General features: G+C 43.7%; 1 protein-coding gene and 1 long non-coding RNA gene across 11 annotated transcripts in view; one reads left to right on the forward strand and one right to left on the reverse strand.

Annotated features, from left to right (window-relative positions):
* The window catches only part of LOC144989566 (uncharacterized), a 368,718-nt gene that overhangs the window by 72,693 nt on the left and 276,588 nt on the right, over positions 1–19,437 (forward strand). The window lies entirely within an intron of this gene.
* The window catches only part of LOC144989196 (uncharacterized), a 42,001-nt gene continuing 32,164 nt past the window's right edge, over positions 9,601–19,437 (reverse strand). For 2 of the 10 annotated variants that reach the window (XM_078941408.1, XM_078941384.1), the window contains 3 exons: positions 16,059–16,196; positions 15,933–15,953; positions 9,601–12,509 (listed from right to left, as the gene is read on the reverse strand). In XM_078941408.1, the coding sequence (XP_078797534.1) occupies positions 12,418–12,509; positions 15,933–15,953; positions 16,059–16,196 (251 nt within the window). In that variant the 3' untranslated portion in view covers positions 9,601–12,417. Of the gene's footprint in view, positions 12,510–14,029; positions 16,197–16,291; positions 18,949–19,020; positions 19,085–19,437 lie in introns of those variants that run through there. The other 8 variants (XR_013653341.1, XM_078941390.1, XM_078941394.1 and 5 more) reach the window with 8 other exon arrangements.

Genomic DNA, 19,437 nt, shown 5'->3' on the forward strand with positions numbered 1-19,437 from the left:
GAATCTACTCTCTACCATCCAAGAGGCTCCAACCACTGGGTAGTGAGTTACAATTCTTTACAGTTACCTCAACATTTTATGTCAAATTCTAACACAAAATAAATGATATACAAACATGAAATAGCTAAAATACTGAAATGTACTGAAAGAGCTAAACTTCCAGTGGGGGTCCTCAGGAGAGATCCTCCTGGGTCTCCCTGTAAAAAATACGGGGTTGTGTCAGGAGGACATGAATCCTCTGCTGAAGCTCCTGTTGAAGCAGTGACAGCAGTGAATGCTGGTTCACTGCAGCCTCCCATCATGGATGAGCTGAACGGTCAACAAGCAGTTCAGGAATATCTGGTTGACGCACATCTGCAACCGCTTCCCAGAAGTGCACTTTGTATTTGGTTTCCTCCTGAATCCTGGTCTTTTTAGGCTGGGAGGTTTTGTGAGCTCAAACTGAATCTACAGGTTTTCCTTTGAGAACCATTCAAAGCTCCTCCCATCACCTGTTCACACTTACTTTAACAAGACTGTAAAAGTGTAAAACCTGTTTCCTCCAAACCTCATGACTGACAGGAAACCCAAAGATACCTTCAGTGACACGCTGACATTTCTGCTTCACACTGAACTGTCACGGCTAATAAACACAGACAGACATGACATTGAAATAATGGAAAGTGTGCTTAGCTCTGCCGTCCAATAGAAATAGAGCTCATGTCCCCCGTGATGAGTGGTGTTCAGCAGCCCCCCCCCCCTCAAACGGGCCTCACAAGCACGACGTTGTGGTTCACTTCCAGCAACTTTGGCTTCTGTAGCACCAACCAAAGTCTATGGTCAGCCATCCCAGCACAGGTAACCAGGCGTTGTCACAACCCCCCTCCTTCCTCACCCCAACATGGATGCAGGAGAATACCAACAGACCAATCATCTCACCACTGCCCCTGAACACATCATCCATGGATCTGTAGCGTACTTCACTTTGAGACGTGAGGACACCATCCATCCATGTCGGCTTCATGATGGGAAGATCCAGAGCGGCTCCAAAGCGGCAGCAGCCGATGCTGCGACTAGAGCTGTGAGCATCCTTTACAGGAGCTCAGCTGTTCCACATCCTGTCAAGATCAGCCAGACTTCATCTGGACCCATTCCACCAAACATGTCGCTTCAACGTCTTCATCGGGACTAGAGGTGTTGGAAGATAATCGACTCAGGGATGTTTTCCACTTCAACCTCCAACCACTAGGTGGCAGCAGAGCACATGCAGACTCTCTGAGCAGCTCTACACCACAAAACAACTACAGGATGTCAGCGACAGCAGCTGCACAGCGGCTGACGCACTGAGCCAAAAGGCTGTCAGCAAAGCGGGCCAAAGTTCTGCAGAACCTCCCAGCACTGGATTCTAGTCAGGGTCACAGTGATGGTTCCAACGCTCTGAGAACAGGCCATCGCCATGGCGATGAGCGCTGAAATCCGTGTTTACTTGCAGGTGTGAGAAAGTGGAGCTGCAGAGCAGACGGTCACGGAAACAAAGCATGTGAGCCACATTGAAGCTGTTCAGAGGTCCAAACCAGCCAACCATAGAGGTTCTAGAGACAAGGGAGGATCCATCGGCTGTTCCAGCTCATCCTGGGAAACTGTTCACTCAGGGACAGAGTCATGAGAGCAGAGCAGACCCACCAAGGCTGCAAACTGAACAGACCAGAGACTGAGAACAGAACAGATGACCTCCTTACAGACTGATTCTAACAGACGTTCAGCTGATGACGTTCTAGTTCACCTCACGGCTCCTCCCTTCAAGGTCGCCACAGGTCATCAGCTGTTCCTCAGGGCCTTTGGTTTGGTTACCTGACACCTGAAGCCTGTATTTAGAGCAGCAGGCAGGAGTTCTGCAGCTAGCCTGTTCTGTTCTGTCACCTGATGAAGAGGAGGAAAGATTCCCATCATGACCCCGAGCAGGCAGGTTGTGGTGGGGGGGGGTCCACAGAAACCACCTTTCACATCTGGAAGTCTGAAACGCAGCTTTCAGCCAGACAGACAGCTAAGCTGTCCTCTCTATTAACATTCTAGCTAATAGAGAGGACCGAACACTGAAACACACACAGTCCTTCAGTCTCTGTAGATGATGAGGTCACACTGATCAGGGCCCCCCAGAACCAACACCTGCAGAGCTGCAGTGGGCTTCTTCTCCACATGTGGGCTGTTTCCATCCATTCCACCAACAAGCAGACCTGCTGGAGGACCAAGACCACGGTGGTGGTCTGACTGAAACGTTGGGACTGTGTGTAACTGCAGCACAACCATTGTCTGCCACAGAAAGTGGCGTGTTGTCACTTTCAGCTGGAATCCCCCCCCCCCCATCTATGGGGGGGGGGGGTTTCCCCTCCAAACTGGAATCCTCTGCCAGGGACCTGCAGGATCTTTTTAATTCTTTATTTCTTATTGTTTTTATTGAATACAAATGATTAAACAAATAGATTATCATCCTCCAAATAATAGAATCTACTTTTGTAATTAGAGACAGGAAAGGGAAACTTTGAGGAGAAAAGAAATCCTCCCAAAAACTGTAAACATACATTCATTCAATGAACAGATGATCAAGTGTTTCTACATTTATGTCTCAGAAAGAACAGTTATTCTCTGTTACAGTTCCTGCATTCATGATTTTAACACAGATTTCTTTGTATTTTGGGAAAATGGGATATTTTTGCTTATCTCCTCTCTAGTGTGAAGCTGTGACATAGAATGATTCTTGTCAGATGTTGGAAACAGTTCTCTGACAAACAGAGATCCTATAAATGAGTTTGGACGTTTTGAATGAAGCGGTCGACCATCAAACAACAGAGATGGAAGCTGGACTTGAACATCAAAGATTCAAGATTCAAAGGGTTTATTGTCATGTTCAGTGTAGAAACGAGCTTCCCTGCACAATGAAATTCTGTCTGTGCTGTCTGCTCCAAATGCCAAAGAGGAAACAACACAATTCACTCACATCATACACACAAAAACACAGATGTCAGTGTCAGTTCTAAAGTGACAATGACAGTAACAACAATTAGGATGAGCAGAGGTTCAGTTTGTTGTTTCAGACTCCAGTCAGCTGTTCAGGAGTCTGATGGCAGAAAGAGACTTCCTGAGTCTGGTGGTCCTGAACTTCACACTCCTGTACCTCCGTCCTGAGGGGAGGAGAGTGAACAGTCCTGGTTGTGGGTGGGTGGGGTCCTTGATGATGGAGGCAGCTCTCCTGCAGACCCTGTAGATGCTCTGCAGTGAGGGCAGAGGATTCCTGGTGATCTTGGACGCGGTCTTGACCACTCTCTGCAGGCGTTTGCGGTCCGCAGCGGTAGAGCTGCCGTACCACACTGTGATGCAGCCGGTCAGGATGGACTCAACCATGCAGCTGGAGAAGCTGCTGAGGATCTTTGGGGACATGCCGAACCTCCTCAGCCTCCTCAGAAAGAACAGCTGCTGATGAGCTTTAGTGTCCAGGTGAGGTCCTGGCTGAGGTGGACCCCCAGATATCTGAAGCTGCTCACCCTCTCCACTTCCAGACCCCAGATAAGCAGCGGCTGATGAGGGTTCCTCCCTCCTTCCTCATGTCCACTATCATCTCCTTTGTCTTGTCTGTGTTGAGGGGGGGGGGGTTGTTGTCCTCACACCATGTCACCAGACTGGCCCCTCCCTCCTGTAGACTTTAGACTCAGATGTAAATGCAGTGGAGCGAGCACGCAGCATGTGACGTACATGGCCGTTTATCCAGGGCTTCTGGTCAGGAAACTTCCTGACTTGGATGGTGGACATGATGATCCAGTCACATGGTCAGCATAATCCTGGATGAAGAGTCCTCCAGAGTGGCTGCAGCTCTGAACACATCCCAGTCTGTTGGTGTAAACGTGGTCCAAGATGTTTTTGTCCATGTGGGAAAATGTCAGTGTGACCCTCAGCATCAGCAGGTCTGCCTCCGGCCCCCCATCGTCATCCGTCTGCGTTGTGGTGACGTTGTTTGGTGGTGGAGTGACGTACAGAGAACCACAGATTCAGGATTGAGACTGAACCACAAACTCCTTCTTCTTTATAACTGGACATCCACTCAGCAGTCAGCCAGCTTCAGACCATGCAGGGAGACTCAGACATTCATAGCAAATTGTCCATTAATACAAAGGAAACATAAATCAGATGAAAACCATGAATTAATGAAGTTACTAAAGCTCAATATAAAATGATAATTACAGTGACATCATACAAAATAACATCTTTATGCGTCTACATCCCATGGAGTTACATCATGTCTGCCTGCATCGCCGTCACACGTGCAGCCTCCTCACTGACCCCCCCCCCTGACAACTAACGGCTGCTTCATACCTGAACATTCATGGAAGAGGATTACAAATGAGCAGTTTGGACACATATGTAGTGTAACAACCTGTGGAGCCATCTGACCTCCAGAACATGCTGAAGGTGAGACGGCTCTGACCCAGCGTCTCATATGAACACAACAGTTGATCTCCACAGTGCTGCCACCCTGTGGCCGCAGGACTCACCTGTCCTACATCTACATGCTGGTAATATCTGGGAGATTGCACTGAATAAAGTCGCCCGCAGCAGTAAAAACAGCATCAGGGTGAGCCGTCTCCAGAGCGCTGATGACGTCATGGAGCTCGCCGAGAGCCGCTGCAGAGTTGGCCTATGGGGGAATATAGATGGCAGCTAAAAACACGGCTGTAAACTCCCTGGGTAGGTAGGGACGGCACTTCAGCAACAAAAACTACACATCAGGAGAACAGTGCTGGTGGACAGTCCGTACGCCCCCCCACCACTGTTGCTGATAAACACGTCTGTAGCTGCAGAGCAGAATCTGGGACGGTTTCTGAGAGCCGGTGTAAAGGAGGCTGGGTAGTGGTGGTCGGGTTACATGGAGCCCCCCCTTCCATCTCTGAAGCACTCTCCTCGGGTCAGCTGGTTCACAGGAGGCCGGAGCGGCGGGGGCATCCTGATGGCCGTGGCGGTGGTGGTCATTAGGGCGCACAATGAAGTGCAGGTCTGGAGGAATAAATCCGTTAACAGGACATCTGGACCAAAGTCTGAGGCTTTGATCACATTCTGGACTTTGGAGTTGGACTTTCCCTGCCGTTAATCTGTGAGCAGCAATCTTCTCTTGGCGCCTTTTTCCAGTCTGCAGAAGGAATTTCTCTCTTCCTCTTCCCCCCATTTAGCTCTGGATCTGATAAATACACACCCTCACACACACACACCCTCACACACACACACATGCACACACAGCCTCACACACACACACCCTCACACACAGACACACACACACACCCTCACACACACACACACACACAGACACATGCACACACCCTCACACACACACACATGCACACACAGCCTCACACACACACACCCTCACACACAGACACACACACACACCCTCACACACACACAGACACACACACACACCCTCACACACACACACATGCACACACACCCTCACACACACATGCACACACACACACATAATTCTTTAAGTGACTGTGGTCTATAGAGATAACATTCAGAAATGTCACATGGATTCTACATATATACATGTACTTTCTGACCTGCAGTACTCTGTACGTTGTCACGGGGACTAAATGTGTTTTCAGTGAGGTGTGTGTAAATTGTGGTCAGTTTGTGTTTAGTGAATTTTGTGTTATGGATCAAACTGACCTACTGTGTATTTATTTACTCAAAGGAAAACATGCAGCAGATTGGAAGATGGTGGTTCTTCATCTAACATGTCCATGCTGTCAGTGCTCTTTATATGATCACACTCTATAAATCCTCATTGTTTTACTACATGTTTGACTGTAAACTCTATGGATCGACCTTCTGTTAAATGTTGATAGTGAACATTGATTGTCATTGATTGAAGGAGGAGCAGAAAGTCCAGGAGAGAGGAGGTCCTGGAATTGATGAAGCTCTTCTTCTGCTGCTTAGAGGATGTAGAAGATGAAGCCATCTCATCAGGAACTATTGAAGCTAGAGCTGTTGGACACATTTCATTCTGATGGATTATTTAGGTGACTTGAAAATATAATAAATATAATAAATATAATAAATGTTGTATTTATTCTAAAGTTCAGGAGATGATTTCTATCTTTGTAATTCATGCAGACCAGCAATGATTCAGGAAGGAATGGATGCAGATCTATGCTGGACAGGTCTATGTTGCTGTGAGTCATGTTAGGATGACTGAGAAGATGCCCCCCCCTCTATCCTGTAGTGTTGTTCAGATCCACCTGCAGGATCTGGTTAGAAAGTGAATCAGTTTCTGCTGGAGACAGCCTGGGGGGTTATTGTAGGGTGGGGCATTATAATCTGTTGTTAATGAAAAGTAAGGGGGGGGTCTAAAAGTGATAGTCAGGTGTAGCTGAACTCATGACCCCCCCCCCCCCCCCCCCCCCGGCTAACCTGCAACAGTGACTGACTGGTAAACAAGTGGGAGTTCACTTCTTTGTTTGTGTTTTTAATACAAATATTTATTTCTGGTTTTCACAATGTATCCGTCCTTAGACATTGACAAAATGATGAACATGAACGTAACAATCTTCAGAGGTCTGTTCCATGCATCAGGTGGTTTCTGTCTGGTTCTAGTTCACTTCCTGGTCTGCATCCGTTGACCCGTCAGTCTGTGTTGTGTTCTTGTTCTGCTGGACAAAAGTCTGGACCTGAACTTCTGCTGGTTGCTGCTCTGTTTATTGATGACTGCAGCAGCATCAGAGAATGTCAGAGAATAAAGAAGCAGGATGTGTACAAACCAGAGAACGGAGAAAAGTCAGGGACATGCAGTTCCCTGATCAAACACATGGGGGCGCAGTTACCAGTTGAGGAGAAAACGGAGAAACTTTCCACGCCTGTCTACAAACCTCTAACATTTCTGTAAAAGTTACAGATGACTGAAACTATTGCATATCCAGCACACGGTTACAAATAACAATCTAGAACTTCTGTACCGTGAAAATAGCAAAGGTCCCCACATTGATCCCTGGGGAACACCAGATGGCAGACTGAGAGCTGCAGATTGAAATGCCTGGACTTGGAAAAGTTGGGAGCGACAGTGAGGTCAGAGTCGATCCATTGCAGTGCATCAGAAGAAAAGTTAAAATTGCATCATTCTGACAGTAAGATTTTGTGATTACAGTGTCAGAAGCCTTCTTGAGATCCAGGAAAACAGCGCCTACAACCCCCCCCCCCCCCCCCTCTCGGTCCAGTAAAATCCTGATATGTTCAGAAACAGGTTGGATTTGTGAGGAGAGCTGCAGGAGCGTCAAAAACTGAGGACTGAACTCTGGAACTATACAAACTGGAAGACGGACAGTCTGTGTTTCAATTAAAGAACAAGGAAACACAATGAGCTGCTTGCAGCTTTTAGATTGGTTCGTCTCCATAGCAACGTTATACTTTTGGTGGGGATGAACAGGTCTGTGTAATTCTGAGAAAAAGTAGCTTCCCAGATGCTTGGGGGGTCTGGAGGAGATGGATCAGAATCTCTGAGAGGAGTTTGAACTCAGAAGACAGTAAAGGGGATTCTATTGGAAAATTCAAGATGGCCTCATCTCTGGAAGTTCAAAGGTCAACAAACATTTGGTAGATTTAACATGGATGCATGTCTGTGAAATGTTACCAACATCACTCAAACAAAAGCTTTTGTTTCTATTTTGATATTAGAGATGGGGGGCAATGGTAAAGAGGGGGGGTAATTGTGTTCAACTCACACATTCATGGGTGTAAACCACCAAACACATGTCCAGCAGATACCATGGGTACTGGGGGAACACCAGTCACTGCTACACCAAGCTGCCACCATCAGGTGAGCTAGCAGTGGCAGCCACGACCCCCCCAGACACCCGTGCAGAAAGACACATGAAGGGAATCCTCCAACCCAGACCAGAGTCAGAGGGACCACCACAGGAGCCCCCACAGGGAAAGAACGGCCCAGAGAGCCCCAGTCTAGTCAGAGACCAGGCCCCCCACCATGCCGGGGAACTGGTGCAGGATCTAACACATCCAGGAGCCCCCCCAGCCCCAGACAGGCAACCCACCACCACCCAGGAAAACTGAGCATCCCCACACCCCCAGGGACAAACCTAAGCAGCAGCCCTCCCCCCACCGTCATCGGTGCATGGAGCCCCCATCATGCTGGATTTCTTCAGTTTCCTGGTATCACACAGATGTGGGTCACATTCCTGACGTTGGTTCCAGAGTTCAGTCCTCAGTTTTGAGGCTCCTGCAGCTCTCCTCACAAATCCAACCATCCAATAAAAATCCACATTCCAAAGGGAAAGAAAAACCTTTAATTCCTTTTCTTCAGACTGAAAAATGGACAATAATCCACAGTGAACTTAAGGAAAACACAGAAACATACAAACTAAGGAGTAGACGTCAGTGAGGTCATAGAACTGTGACTCCATTCCAAAGTTGAGCCTGACATTCATCTGCTGTGTGACCCCCAGAGAACCACAGAGCGACACCCCGGCTCCCCCTACTGGCTGTAAACACAATAACACCCTGAATGCATGATGGTCATGTCTGGCACTAAAATATACAGAATCACCTCCACCTTCATCACAGTCGTCATCAGGTGGTGGTGATGTGACGTCTTTACAAACAGATGGTGGTGACTGAGGCGGAGTCACCTGTTAGACTTTGACAAGTGACTCCGCCCCTTGATGTCCTTTTCCTGCTGGAGGATGTCGCTCCAGGTATGTCAGAGCATGAAGGCCCCTCATCCCAGCTCATGGAAGTGAATTATTACACTGTCCTTGTAAAGTCTTCACCACTCACTCACCACATGATACCGGTACTGTTGAGCCAGCTCTGTTCTTCATCCGCGTGGTGGAAAGGTGAAGAAGACTCCTCTAGCATATTTATGAACCACTGAGCACGGGACAGAAACGTCTGCCTCGTACATCAGAGCTCATTCATTTAGTGAGTGATGTCATCAACCCTCCACACACAGATGCAGCAATGACTCATGGGAAATGGAGTGTGTAGCGGCTGCAGGCTTATGAGCCACTAGAGAGGCTGCAGGTCCTGTTTGCGCCGCGCTCCACATAAAACTATAACCAAGAAACCCACTTTGCTTGTGTGTTGTGATTTATTCCACTTGATTATTGCCTCAGATGACACATGTGATGCGATCCATCAAAGCAGAGTCCATGATCACGGTCAGCAGAAAATACTGGGCCCTGTCCCTCTCTGTACCAAACCAACACAGATGACAGGTGCGCCTAAATCCCATCCGAACTAATCACCTGACCAGAAACAAACATGATCACATTAACCGTTTGTAATCTATTACTTCTAGTCTGCAGCTATTGACATCTTTGGAGCGGCTCTGATTTGAAATGTAATCTTGTCTTAAACATCAAATCACTGGAAACTTGAGCAGAAATGTTTTCAGACAAATGGATTCAAACAAACGTTTCTAGGATCTTATTAACATCCAACACTAGGGATGGGTATCGTTAGGGTTTTAACGGTACTACTACTCTTATCAATACTGCTTATCGATCCGGTATTTTATCGGTACTCTTATCGATACTTTTTGAGGAAGAAAATTAAATAAATAACAAATGAAGAACATAAAGTGTTTTATTTCCTCATTATGGAACAACATTGTTTTTTTTAACAAAACATTTTACTTTATACATGGAATGTTCCAGACAGGATATTCATTTAGTTATTTTTATTCTTTATGAGCGTGATGTTTCCTTTGATCTTTTGTCCATTTTCCACAACCTTGAATAGACTTTTCTGTCTGTAAAACACCAGAGTTAAGTTAAGATGGAAACAAATTCACTTTGATGCAGATTCCTTTCTCTTCATTTATTTTTCTTTAAATCCAGTAAACCCAATAAATGATATTAATTTATGGATGACAACTATCATTAGTCATTAATTATTAGGTTTTAGGAAGCAGCTGTTAGTTTGTTGTGGGTCTGGAAGCAAAAGGCTACGTTCACACTGCAGGCTGAAACGACCCGATTCCCATCTTTTCATGACAGTCTGAACGATACAGATCCGATCTGTTCAAATGTGACCCAGCCCACTTGGGTATGTGGTCCTGAATCCGATACGTATCCCATCTTTTGAAATGCGACCTCCGTCTGAACGGCCAGGCCGCATGAATCCGACCCGTACGTCATCGATACGCTACAAACGTCATCATTCTGCGTTGAAGTAGGCGGGAACGAGAACGTAAACATCAACCATGGTGGACGATGCTGCTGAGACCAGTCAGTGGAAGGGAAGCAGGTCACCGATTGGATTAATATTTGGGCTGATCGCTCTATTCAGGTCAAACTCCAGGGCTCTTATTGCAACTGGGCGGTTTTTGAAAACATTTCCAGCTAAATGGCAGAGCGTGGTGTTGAACCTTTCCTGCGATGAATTTTCTTTCCTTTCTCCCCTTTCCGACCGTGGTCAGAAGCGCGGGGGACCCAAGGGGGATCCTCCTCCTCCTCCCTGTTTGGACCTTTAGATTCTCCAGAGCGGGTTAATAAAGAGTCCATAGCATTTATTCTGGGGGAAACCTTCTTTTCTTACTGTCCTCCTTCAGAACACACAACCTGAATGCGCCCCCCCCCCATTCTCCACCGCTGCACGCGCTCTTCCGTCACTTACACACACACACACACACACATCCCCATTCCACTACAGTGGGTACAGACGATCCCGACTCCAATGCCTTCTTAAAATGAGAAGATTGTAATTGTGCTGCTCCTTTGTGAAAATAAATGTAAAACTGAAAGAAGAGCTCCACTGTTGACAACACTGCTGTTGACATCCATGTTCACGTTGGCTCAACAAACAACAGTGACGTCGTTCACCATTGAGTACTCTTCTGCGCATGCGGGTCACTTCTGGGTCATTTCACACTGGAGATCACAAAAGTTTGAAAAAAATCGAATTTTTTCAAAAAATCTGAATTGAGCATTAAGCCCTGCAGTGTGAACGTAGCCTAAGGCCCGCCTTCCTACTTGTTTGCTCCGCGTGCCACGGGATCGCTGGCCGTGATGTCATCGTCTTCGGGGGGGTGACGTTGACTTTGTGGAAAATTCATTTGCAATTTATCCCAGGTGTGTGCACGTTTTGGTGACCTTTCCAGGATGCGGCGGGGGGGGGGTCCCATTCTGAGAGGCACTGAAATGGTTCCACTGTGAAAACAATCTGGTCCCTGCAGTCAGTGATGCTGCTGCTGTGGACCTTAATGAAAGTGAAACATTCCAGTCAGACACAATACCTAAACATGGCATACAAACATTTCAAAAGTAGTCAAAGTAGCAGAAAAAGCTTCTTAATGAAGGTCAGGCCTGACCTGTAAACAGAAAGTGGTGTTCAAGATTTCTATTGTTTCAATGTTTCCTATGGTCAAACACATTTAAATGAGTCCCAGACAGCACAAGAAACACTAAAATGCAGTTTTCAACTTCCATTTGAACAAACATGGACTCCTGAAAACATTCCAGCAAATCCACCGGGGAACAAAATGAAGACTTTGAAGCGGCCTGGTCAAAGTCCTGACCTGGATCCCATTGAGATGCTGTGGCGTGACCTTAAAAAGGCAGGTATGCTCCAAAACCCTCCAATGTCTGTGAATTACAACAATGCTGCAAAGAGGAGTGGGCCACAAGTCCTCCAAAGTGCTGGGAGAGACTACCACACATGCTGGAGTGCTGCTGGAGGAGGCCCAACCAAACTCCAGCTTTAGAGGGCAATTATCTTTGTTCTCCCTGAATACAAAACTGACTTTTATTGTCTTTGACTTAAATGTGTTTGATGAGAGAAACATTGAAGTGTGAAAACATGGAAAAAACAAGAAATCTGGAAGATGGGCAGAGACTTCCTCACAACACTGTATATAATACTATATATATATATATATAGTATATGGCACTTCTTGTACTTTAATAAAGTACAAAAATGGTGTCTACTTCCTTGAAGGTAGAAAGTACTTCCCTATACTTTACAGTCACACGCTGGTGGCGGCTCCACTGCCATCAACTCTGGCGCCAACCTTCCACCACAGGCTGAGGTTTAGCGTCTGGTCCAAGGACACTTCGACACATGGGCGAGCAAGGCGGGAATCAAACCTGTGACCTCAGAGTCAGAGGTTGACCGCTCCACCACAGTCACTGCTAAAGCTTATAGTTTGACCACAAAAAGAAATGTACAAATGTGCAAAGTTGTTCAAATGTTCACACTTTTTGTTTTTTGTTAGTTTTTTCCTAAATGTTGTAAAGAAAGAAAAAACTCTTAATGTCAAACACGAGTTTCTTCTTTTCTCTTTAAGGCAGCAAAGTTGTTGTGCTTTTCCAGCAGATGTGCAAATAAAGAAGTTGCATTAGTAGAGATTGTTGGAACATGACAGACTTCCTGTTCTGCAGCAGCTCACTCTTCGTCTTCAGCTTCAGATCTTGATGAAGACGAGTTCAGAGGGTCTTCAGCTGGAACTCTGGGACTGCCGGTGACGTCTGAACCTCCTGTGATCAGAAGTGAAATGTAGATTCATCTTTAGCTCATCTAAATCACATGTAGGTGGGGCTGCACAGTGGTGGAGTGGTCAGCACCCAGGCCCTGGTTCAAATCCCAGTTTCTGGATGGTCTAAGCATGTTCTCCTGGGTGTGGAACCAGCCTCCTCCAACAGTCCAAACACATGCTTCACAGGTTAACTGATGCTTCTACACTGTTCCTGGGTGTAACTGACCGACCCCCCGCTCAAGGTGAACCCCACCCTCACCCAATGGGCTCTATGCATAGACCTGGTGGACATGTTTCAGGTTTAAATCAGGACCACTGAGTTACTTCCACTTACAGCTAAATGCTGAAAGCCAGAGAAGAACCGACCATTATCAGATTTTTCCCTTGCATGTTGATTTGTGTGTGTTTGAAGTTTGAGAGGACAGCACATCAAGCTACGATCATCAGCTACTTGAACTCCTTCAGCTTCCACCTTTTCACCAAAGATGCTGAGTCATGGAAGAAGTGGGTCTTTGGTTTTCAATGAGATCACTTGCTTTTTGGTCAAATCCTGATGGATGCAGGCGTTTAGAAGGAGGCTGTCCCTGTTCTTCTTGAAGGACACCACTACTCACTTCCTGCTGTCTGGGAACAGAACAACCAAACAAAAGAACAGACTATGGATGTTCTGATCAGGACTACTGCTCTACCCCTGAGTTATGATCTCCTGATGTCCTTGAGCCCAAAGTCAGTCATTGTGACTTTAAGAAGCTCCAGAAAACATGGAGTCAATTCTATAGAATCCGATGTTTTCATGGAAGCAGTTCTAGTATAGACTCTCTAAACAGGAAGTGACGGAGCGGTCCGACATTGAACATGTACATATAGTCCATATCAGCTGGTCTGGCAGCAGCAGCTCCATGACCCTAAAGGAGGTTAGAAGGTTCTGGAGATGCATGGACGATTGTTAACATGATAAAAAAATTTTTAAAGGAATAAAGTTGTATGCTTTGAAACAGGTTCACGTTTCAACTGTTTCACTGTCCTAGAAAACAGATGAAACTTGAGTTTCTTCTAGATGTTTTAGTTCAATTGTTGTATCTTTGCTTCCATCTTCACCAACCAACAGATGATGGTTTTACTCCCAAAGTCTCCCAAAGTGTTGAGATGATTTTCAACATTTCCATCCAGCAGAGAAACCTCCAGAAGAATCTCTTTGTGATGGAAGTCATCAAACACTGTTGACCTTTAGTCTGCAGGAAGACAGAAAATCCACTTCTTTGGTCCTTTCTAGATTCACTCAGCAGTCTGAGGGTTGGTCTCATTTGTAACAGAGACGGTTGGTGTTTGGTTACCCTCTTCAATCTTTAATAAAGACAACATTATTCGCTCTGGATAGAAATCCCAATCAAATCACCAGAATGTGAATTTTAAACTGTATTTAAGTCACTGCTTTTTATTGAAAGCTTTGACTCAGCATACTGAGCTGCCCCTCCACCTGCAGCCACACCTTAGAAAAAGAGACAATCAGGTCAGATGATGTTCTTAATCAATTTCAATTTGTATTTGTTTAGAGGATAAGCCCCTTGAGATGTGTCAGCTCGTTTTCAAGGGGGTCCTCAAAATACAACAAAACAGGCAAATAACCGACAGATACAGCTGAGCAAGTTTTACATATATCAAAACAAGACGAAAAAGAACTTAAAATTTACAAGACAACAAACAGGCACACACACACACACACACACACACACACACACACACACACAAACATAGGCATTTAATGCACCTAATAGCAATTAATTAAAGGTAAGGAAATAAAATAATAAATAAAAAGCAGAAAAAGAAATCAAATTAAATCAAAAACAGTTACATGAGTGTTGAGGATGAACTAAACAGGCATTTTTAAATGCAAAGAATGAGGTTAAAGAGCGAATGGATAGAGGAAGATTGTTCCAGTCGGAGGGTGCCTTATAATTAAATGAATACTTTCCAATTTCTTTTTTAACTCTTGGAACAACAAAAAAGATTTGATCTGCATGACGTAAATTATAAGAAGACTGAAAAGGAATTAGATATTGTTTGAGATAGTCTGGATAGCTGAGGTTAATACATTTGAAAATGAACAATAGCCAGTGAAGTTGACGTCGAGAGGATAGGGGAAGCCAGGACAGTTGCTGAAACATAAGACAGTGGTGAGTTCTAAACGGACAACGAAGAATAAACCGACACAAGCTGTTATAAATAACGTTTAGTGGACGGAGGTTAGTGAGAGTAGTGTTTTGATAAATGATGTCACCATAATCTAAAGTTGGGATAATCAGTTGTGAAATGATTTTCTTCCTGACTGAGAGACTAAAACAATTGATTGATAGATAAAGTAATTTTTAACGATACGAAATTTTGTGGACAATGGACTGTATATGGGCACTAAAAGAGAGAGAGGAGTCAAGCCACAAACCAAGGTATTTGAACTTTTCTGCTACTGAATTAAGTGACATCCAGGTAAGTTAAATGTATTTCACTTGCAGCTACAGGACGTAGTCTTTTTTGAAACAACATAAAATAGGATTTAGATTTGTTGAGTAGAAGCTTATTGGATTGTAACCACAATTGAACAGAATTAAAATCATGTTGAATTGAATGCTGAATGTCAACAATGTTAGATTTAGAAGAATAAATGACAGTATCATCGGCATAAAGTTGAATATTGCTGTAGATGCATTTAGTCGGAAGGTCATTAATGAAAATAGAAAATAAGAGGGGACCGAGTGAGGAACCTTGTGGAACGCCTTTGTCTACGCTTAGAAAGTTGGAATAGCTGCCATTAAAAAGCACACACTGCTGACGATGATGAAGGTATGAGTTGAACCAAAGGAGTGAGGATCTATCAAGGCCAATTGAATGAAGTTTGTCCTGTAACAGATAGTGATCTACCATGTCAAAAGCTTTGGTAAGATCAATAAATAAGGCACCAGTTAACATGTTATTATCAAAACCAGAGAAAATATCATTGGTAAATTTTAACAAGGCTGAAGTTGTGGAGAAATGCTTTCGAAAACCGGATTGGAAAGGAGATAGTATATTATTAAGTGCTAGGTATTCCGAAAGTTGATTAAAGATAATTTTTTCATATACTTTGACAATACTGTTGATGATTGAGATTGGTCTATAATTGCTCATGTCATTAGAATTCCCTCTTTTGTGAAGAGGTACAACTTTTGCACGTTTCCAAGCCAAGGGGACTTCAGACGTGCTAAAATAGAGATTTAAAAGAGCAGCCAAGGGAAAACAAACATCCAGCCAAACATCTGGATGTTCAAGCATGAAGAGTCACAAAGACATCAATGCTTTGTTAACTGAAGCTTCATCCATCTGTCTGCATCCAGAAGAAAAATAAAGAGACAGATGTGTAGAATCTAGAACACTAGAGTGTTCCACTCACCATTCAGAAGCCTTTGTCTTTCTGTAAACACAAAGAAGCTCATCAATGTATTGAAACTTGTGACTCATCTTTACCATCAGACAAAGAAAACATGTGGATGTTCGACCACCCTAACCCTCTTCTCACCGTCCCACTGGAGTCTGCTATCGTTTCCACCACTTTCCCCATAAGCCAAGAGTTGTGAGGGGAAGAACTGTCCACAAGGAGGACGACATCTCCAGCCATGACATGTCTTCTTGGTCTCAGACATTTCTGGCGTTCCTGCTGTAGTGAAAGATATTCACGGGTGTTGGGTCCAAACCTAATCAAACATTTCTCAGTTATATGTATGCCGAAAGAAAGGATGCGGACTCGAGGAATTCCTTTCACTTGGAGAGCAAAGTAAAGCTTGTACTCAGACAACGCACTAGTTTGCTCTGAGTTTTGCAAAGCTCTGCTCCAACATTTATTAGAATCTGGGCGTTTCCTAACATACAACATGTGACATTCATTTCTAAAGGGTAAGGGGTACAAACACACACACACAAATATGGTTTACAAAAGTTAGGAAATGAATCTAAACATTTCTTGTGATGGTTTGTTCACCGCTGTAGATTAGGCCGATTTATTGCAGATTTAGGTGAACAGCTGCCGCCGGGTCAATATAAAATCTTTTACTGCATTCCCAGGATGCAGTATGCAGGATGCAGGCAGTTAGCCAACTCCATTTCCTATACTTGCATCAACTTAAAAAAAATAATATCTAGAACATTCTCAATATTAATTAACAAGGAAATCATACATTTCAAATTGAATTTTTCCTTAAAGTAAATACAGAAAAATTGTAGGAAAGAAATCGGTTCGCTTTGCAGATCTCTTCCATGCGTGTTCAGGAGTCGGGAGAAGAAAACCAGAATTCGAACAGATGAAAATACACAAAGTTTTATTTCACTAACAATAGTTCTAGAACACATCAAAACAGATCATCTGGGTTCTCAGAGTTACGAAGCCTGCAAAACGCAAAAAGTTACATGTGATTTATCTCGCAGCCAAGCTGAGAACAAAGGAATTCCTCCGTGCAAACTCTTATCAATAGTTGATGAATCTCCTCTCCTGGACACATCATGGCGGCCGAATCTCCTCCCATGAACGCTCTGATTCGCCGCCAGATGCCCCGCCTTCTTTCACCGACCAATAGTGGGAGTTGCACCCTCTGGATTCGCTCCTCCTTGACGTCGGACCAGATACGAAGGCGCACTCGGTGCACGGATCAAAAGATTCCCCATTTGGTCTTCATTCCTGGATAACCTAAAGCTCCATCACAGGCATTAGGGCAGAGGTCAGCTCCAACCTCCACATGAGAACATGAATCTGGACAGTTTCCCAGGGATTAGAACTTCAGCCCATCTGGGTTGAAATGTAGTCTATGGCATATTTATTGCTTCTCTGCAAAACTCCCATATTTGCACAAAGAACATCACATTTCTTTCACAGGGGTTTGCAGGGGGCAGGTTTGCCGCTGCAGCCATAAACTAAAAGAACTGTCACAGGAGAATAAGTTTTGAGAGTTCAAAATGAGTTCACTTCACAATAAAGATTAAGCTGCAACATAATAAAGAATAAGATATAAAAACATACATTTCTATACAAATTGAAGTTATTACAGAAATATAAGCAACCTCTCTCCTCTTGGCTTCATCATGTGCTAGCATGCTAGCTCGTTAGCTTGCTAACTCTATTAAAAATGAAAAACAATCTTCACCTCATCAGGATCTCTCTTTTAAACACAACTGTTTAAAAATCTTTAGAATACTCCTTCAGTGTCGATTCGTGCCAAGTTCCTATTTCTGTATGTGTTCCAGAAGCACACTGATGTCCTCTCATCTCACCGTGTCGTCGCAGATGGAAAAAACCTTGAGAAATATGGAGTGACATTTCTGCCACCACGTTGCACACAAAACTAACTTTTTAAGTTGCAAGTGAAAATATTAAATATTTGCTTTTTCATAATTTTTTTATTCTGCTTTACTTTTTTTGCTCTCAAAAACGTTTTTTTTTTTTGGCATTTGCTAAACGCATGTTTTTGCATGCGTTGGGTCAAATCTCGCTTTTGTCCTATCTTTGATTTTGCTGAGTTAAGTTTCAGTTTAATATTCAGTTTTTCAGATTAGTTTGTCAACATTTTCAGGAACGAGGAGAGATCTTTTAGCGGTAACGTTCTCCCCACATTAGCAAAAAAAACCTCTCAATCTGGACAGAGGTTGCAGAAATGGAGATATACCTCTTTGCCAATTTTGCAATATGCTTCTAGCTGGTCTCATTGGTTCTTCCCAATTCGCGATCTTCGTGAAACAATGTCGGCCCACGGTGTTCGACTTATCCAACTGTTTTTTCCCTTCATGGATGCTAACAACAAATCAAAAGTGTTCCCACACAGGAGAGCGTAAGGAGATGGTGGGTCCTCAAGTTCTGGTCTCACGTCTGCATTAGCCATAGTGCTATAGTTGACATGCTAACTGTCCGTCACCTAATGGCGTCTTGGCGAAAACTCGCAGTTAACATTAGTTCCCTTTTGGCGAAAAGTTAATACATTGGGAGAAACAAAAACAAAAAAACAAATAAAATGTAAAAACGAAACAAAGGTGAACCGAACCGAAAGTGCCATTCCGAAACGGTTTGGTACAACTACGTGTACCGTTACACCCCTATTACTTGACCTAACAAAGTATATACTGCAGTCACTACTTTGTGTTTATATATACATATTAAATGTTCACTGATCACATTAAAAGTGTTAGAATTAAAGATGTATAATTTCAACCATAATGAAGACATTCAAGAATTAGCTCTAATGACTCGAAACAAACAACTCATTTCTATTTGCAGGTACATCTAAAACAATTCATTTTGTAAAAGTTGGACATATTTGTCAGCAGTAAAACTCTTTGTCTAATATCATTTCACAAAGGTTCAAATGTATTGATCCATTACTTTTTTTGCTTTTGATGTAGAGAAGATAAAAACCTAAAAAAAAATCCTAGAAAGTAAGAATATCATATTATAACAATAAATTAGTAGAAAACTTCATTTCTACACATTAAATACTCACTTGTACCTCCCTCTAATGAAGTTACTTCATCAATATGGTATGGAGGCCATCAGATTTTTCCCTCCTGTAAAATAAAGTATTTGACTGTGGTGCAGAGGTTGAGGTATCCACCTCTTATCAGAAAAGTTTAGAATTTAGAGTTTACACTAACTCCTTTAGTACATTGTTTGTGAAGAGAAAGTCTTGTGAGTTCTCATGTCTTTTGAGATTAGATATTTGATGTAAACTTTTTTTACATTTTTTACAAGAACAAGGCCTTTCTCCTGTGTGAGTCCTCATGTGTGTCTTAAGACTATATCTGAAACTAAAACCTTTATCACATTCTTAACAAGAAAAAGGCTCATCTCCTGTGTGAGTCCTCATGTGTGATTTGAGAGAAGATTTTTGATTAAAAGTCTTACTACATTTTATACAAGA

The sequence above is a fragment of the Oryzias latipes genome, chromosome 2, assembly GCF_053564925.1.
Source record: "Oryzias latipes strain Hd-rR chromosome 2, Olatipes_Hd-rR_3.1".
Lineage (NCBI taxonomy): Eukaryota > Metazoa > Chordata > Actinopteri > Beloniformes > Adrianichthyidae > Oryzias > Oryzias latipes.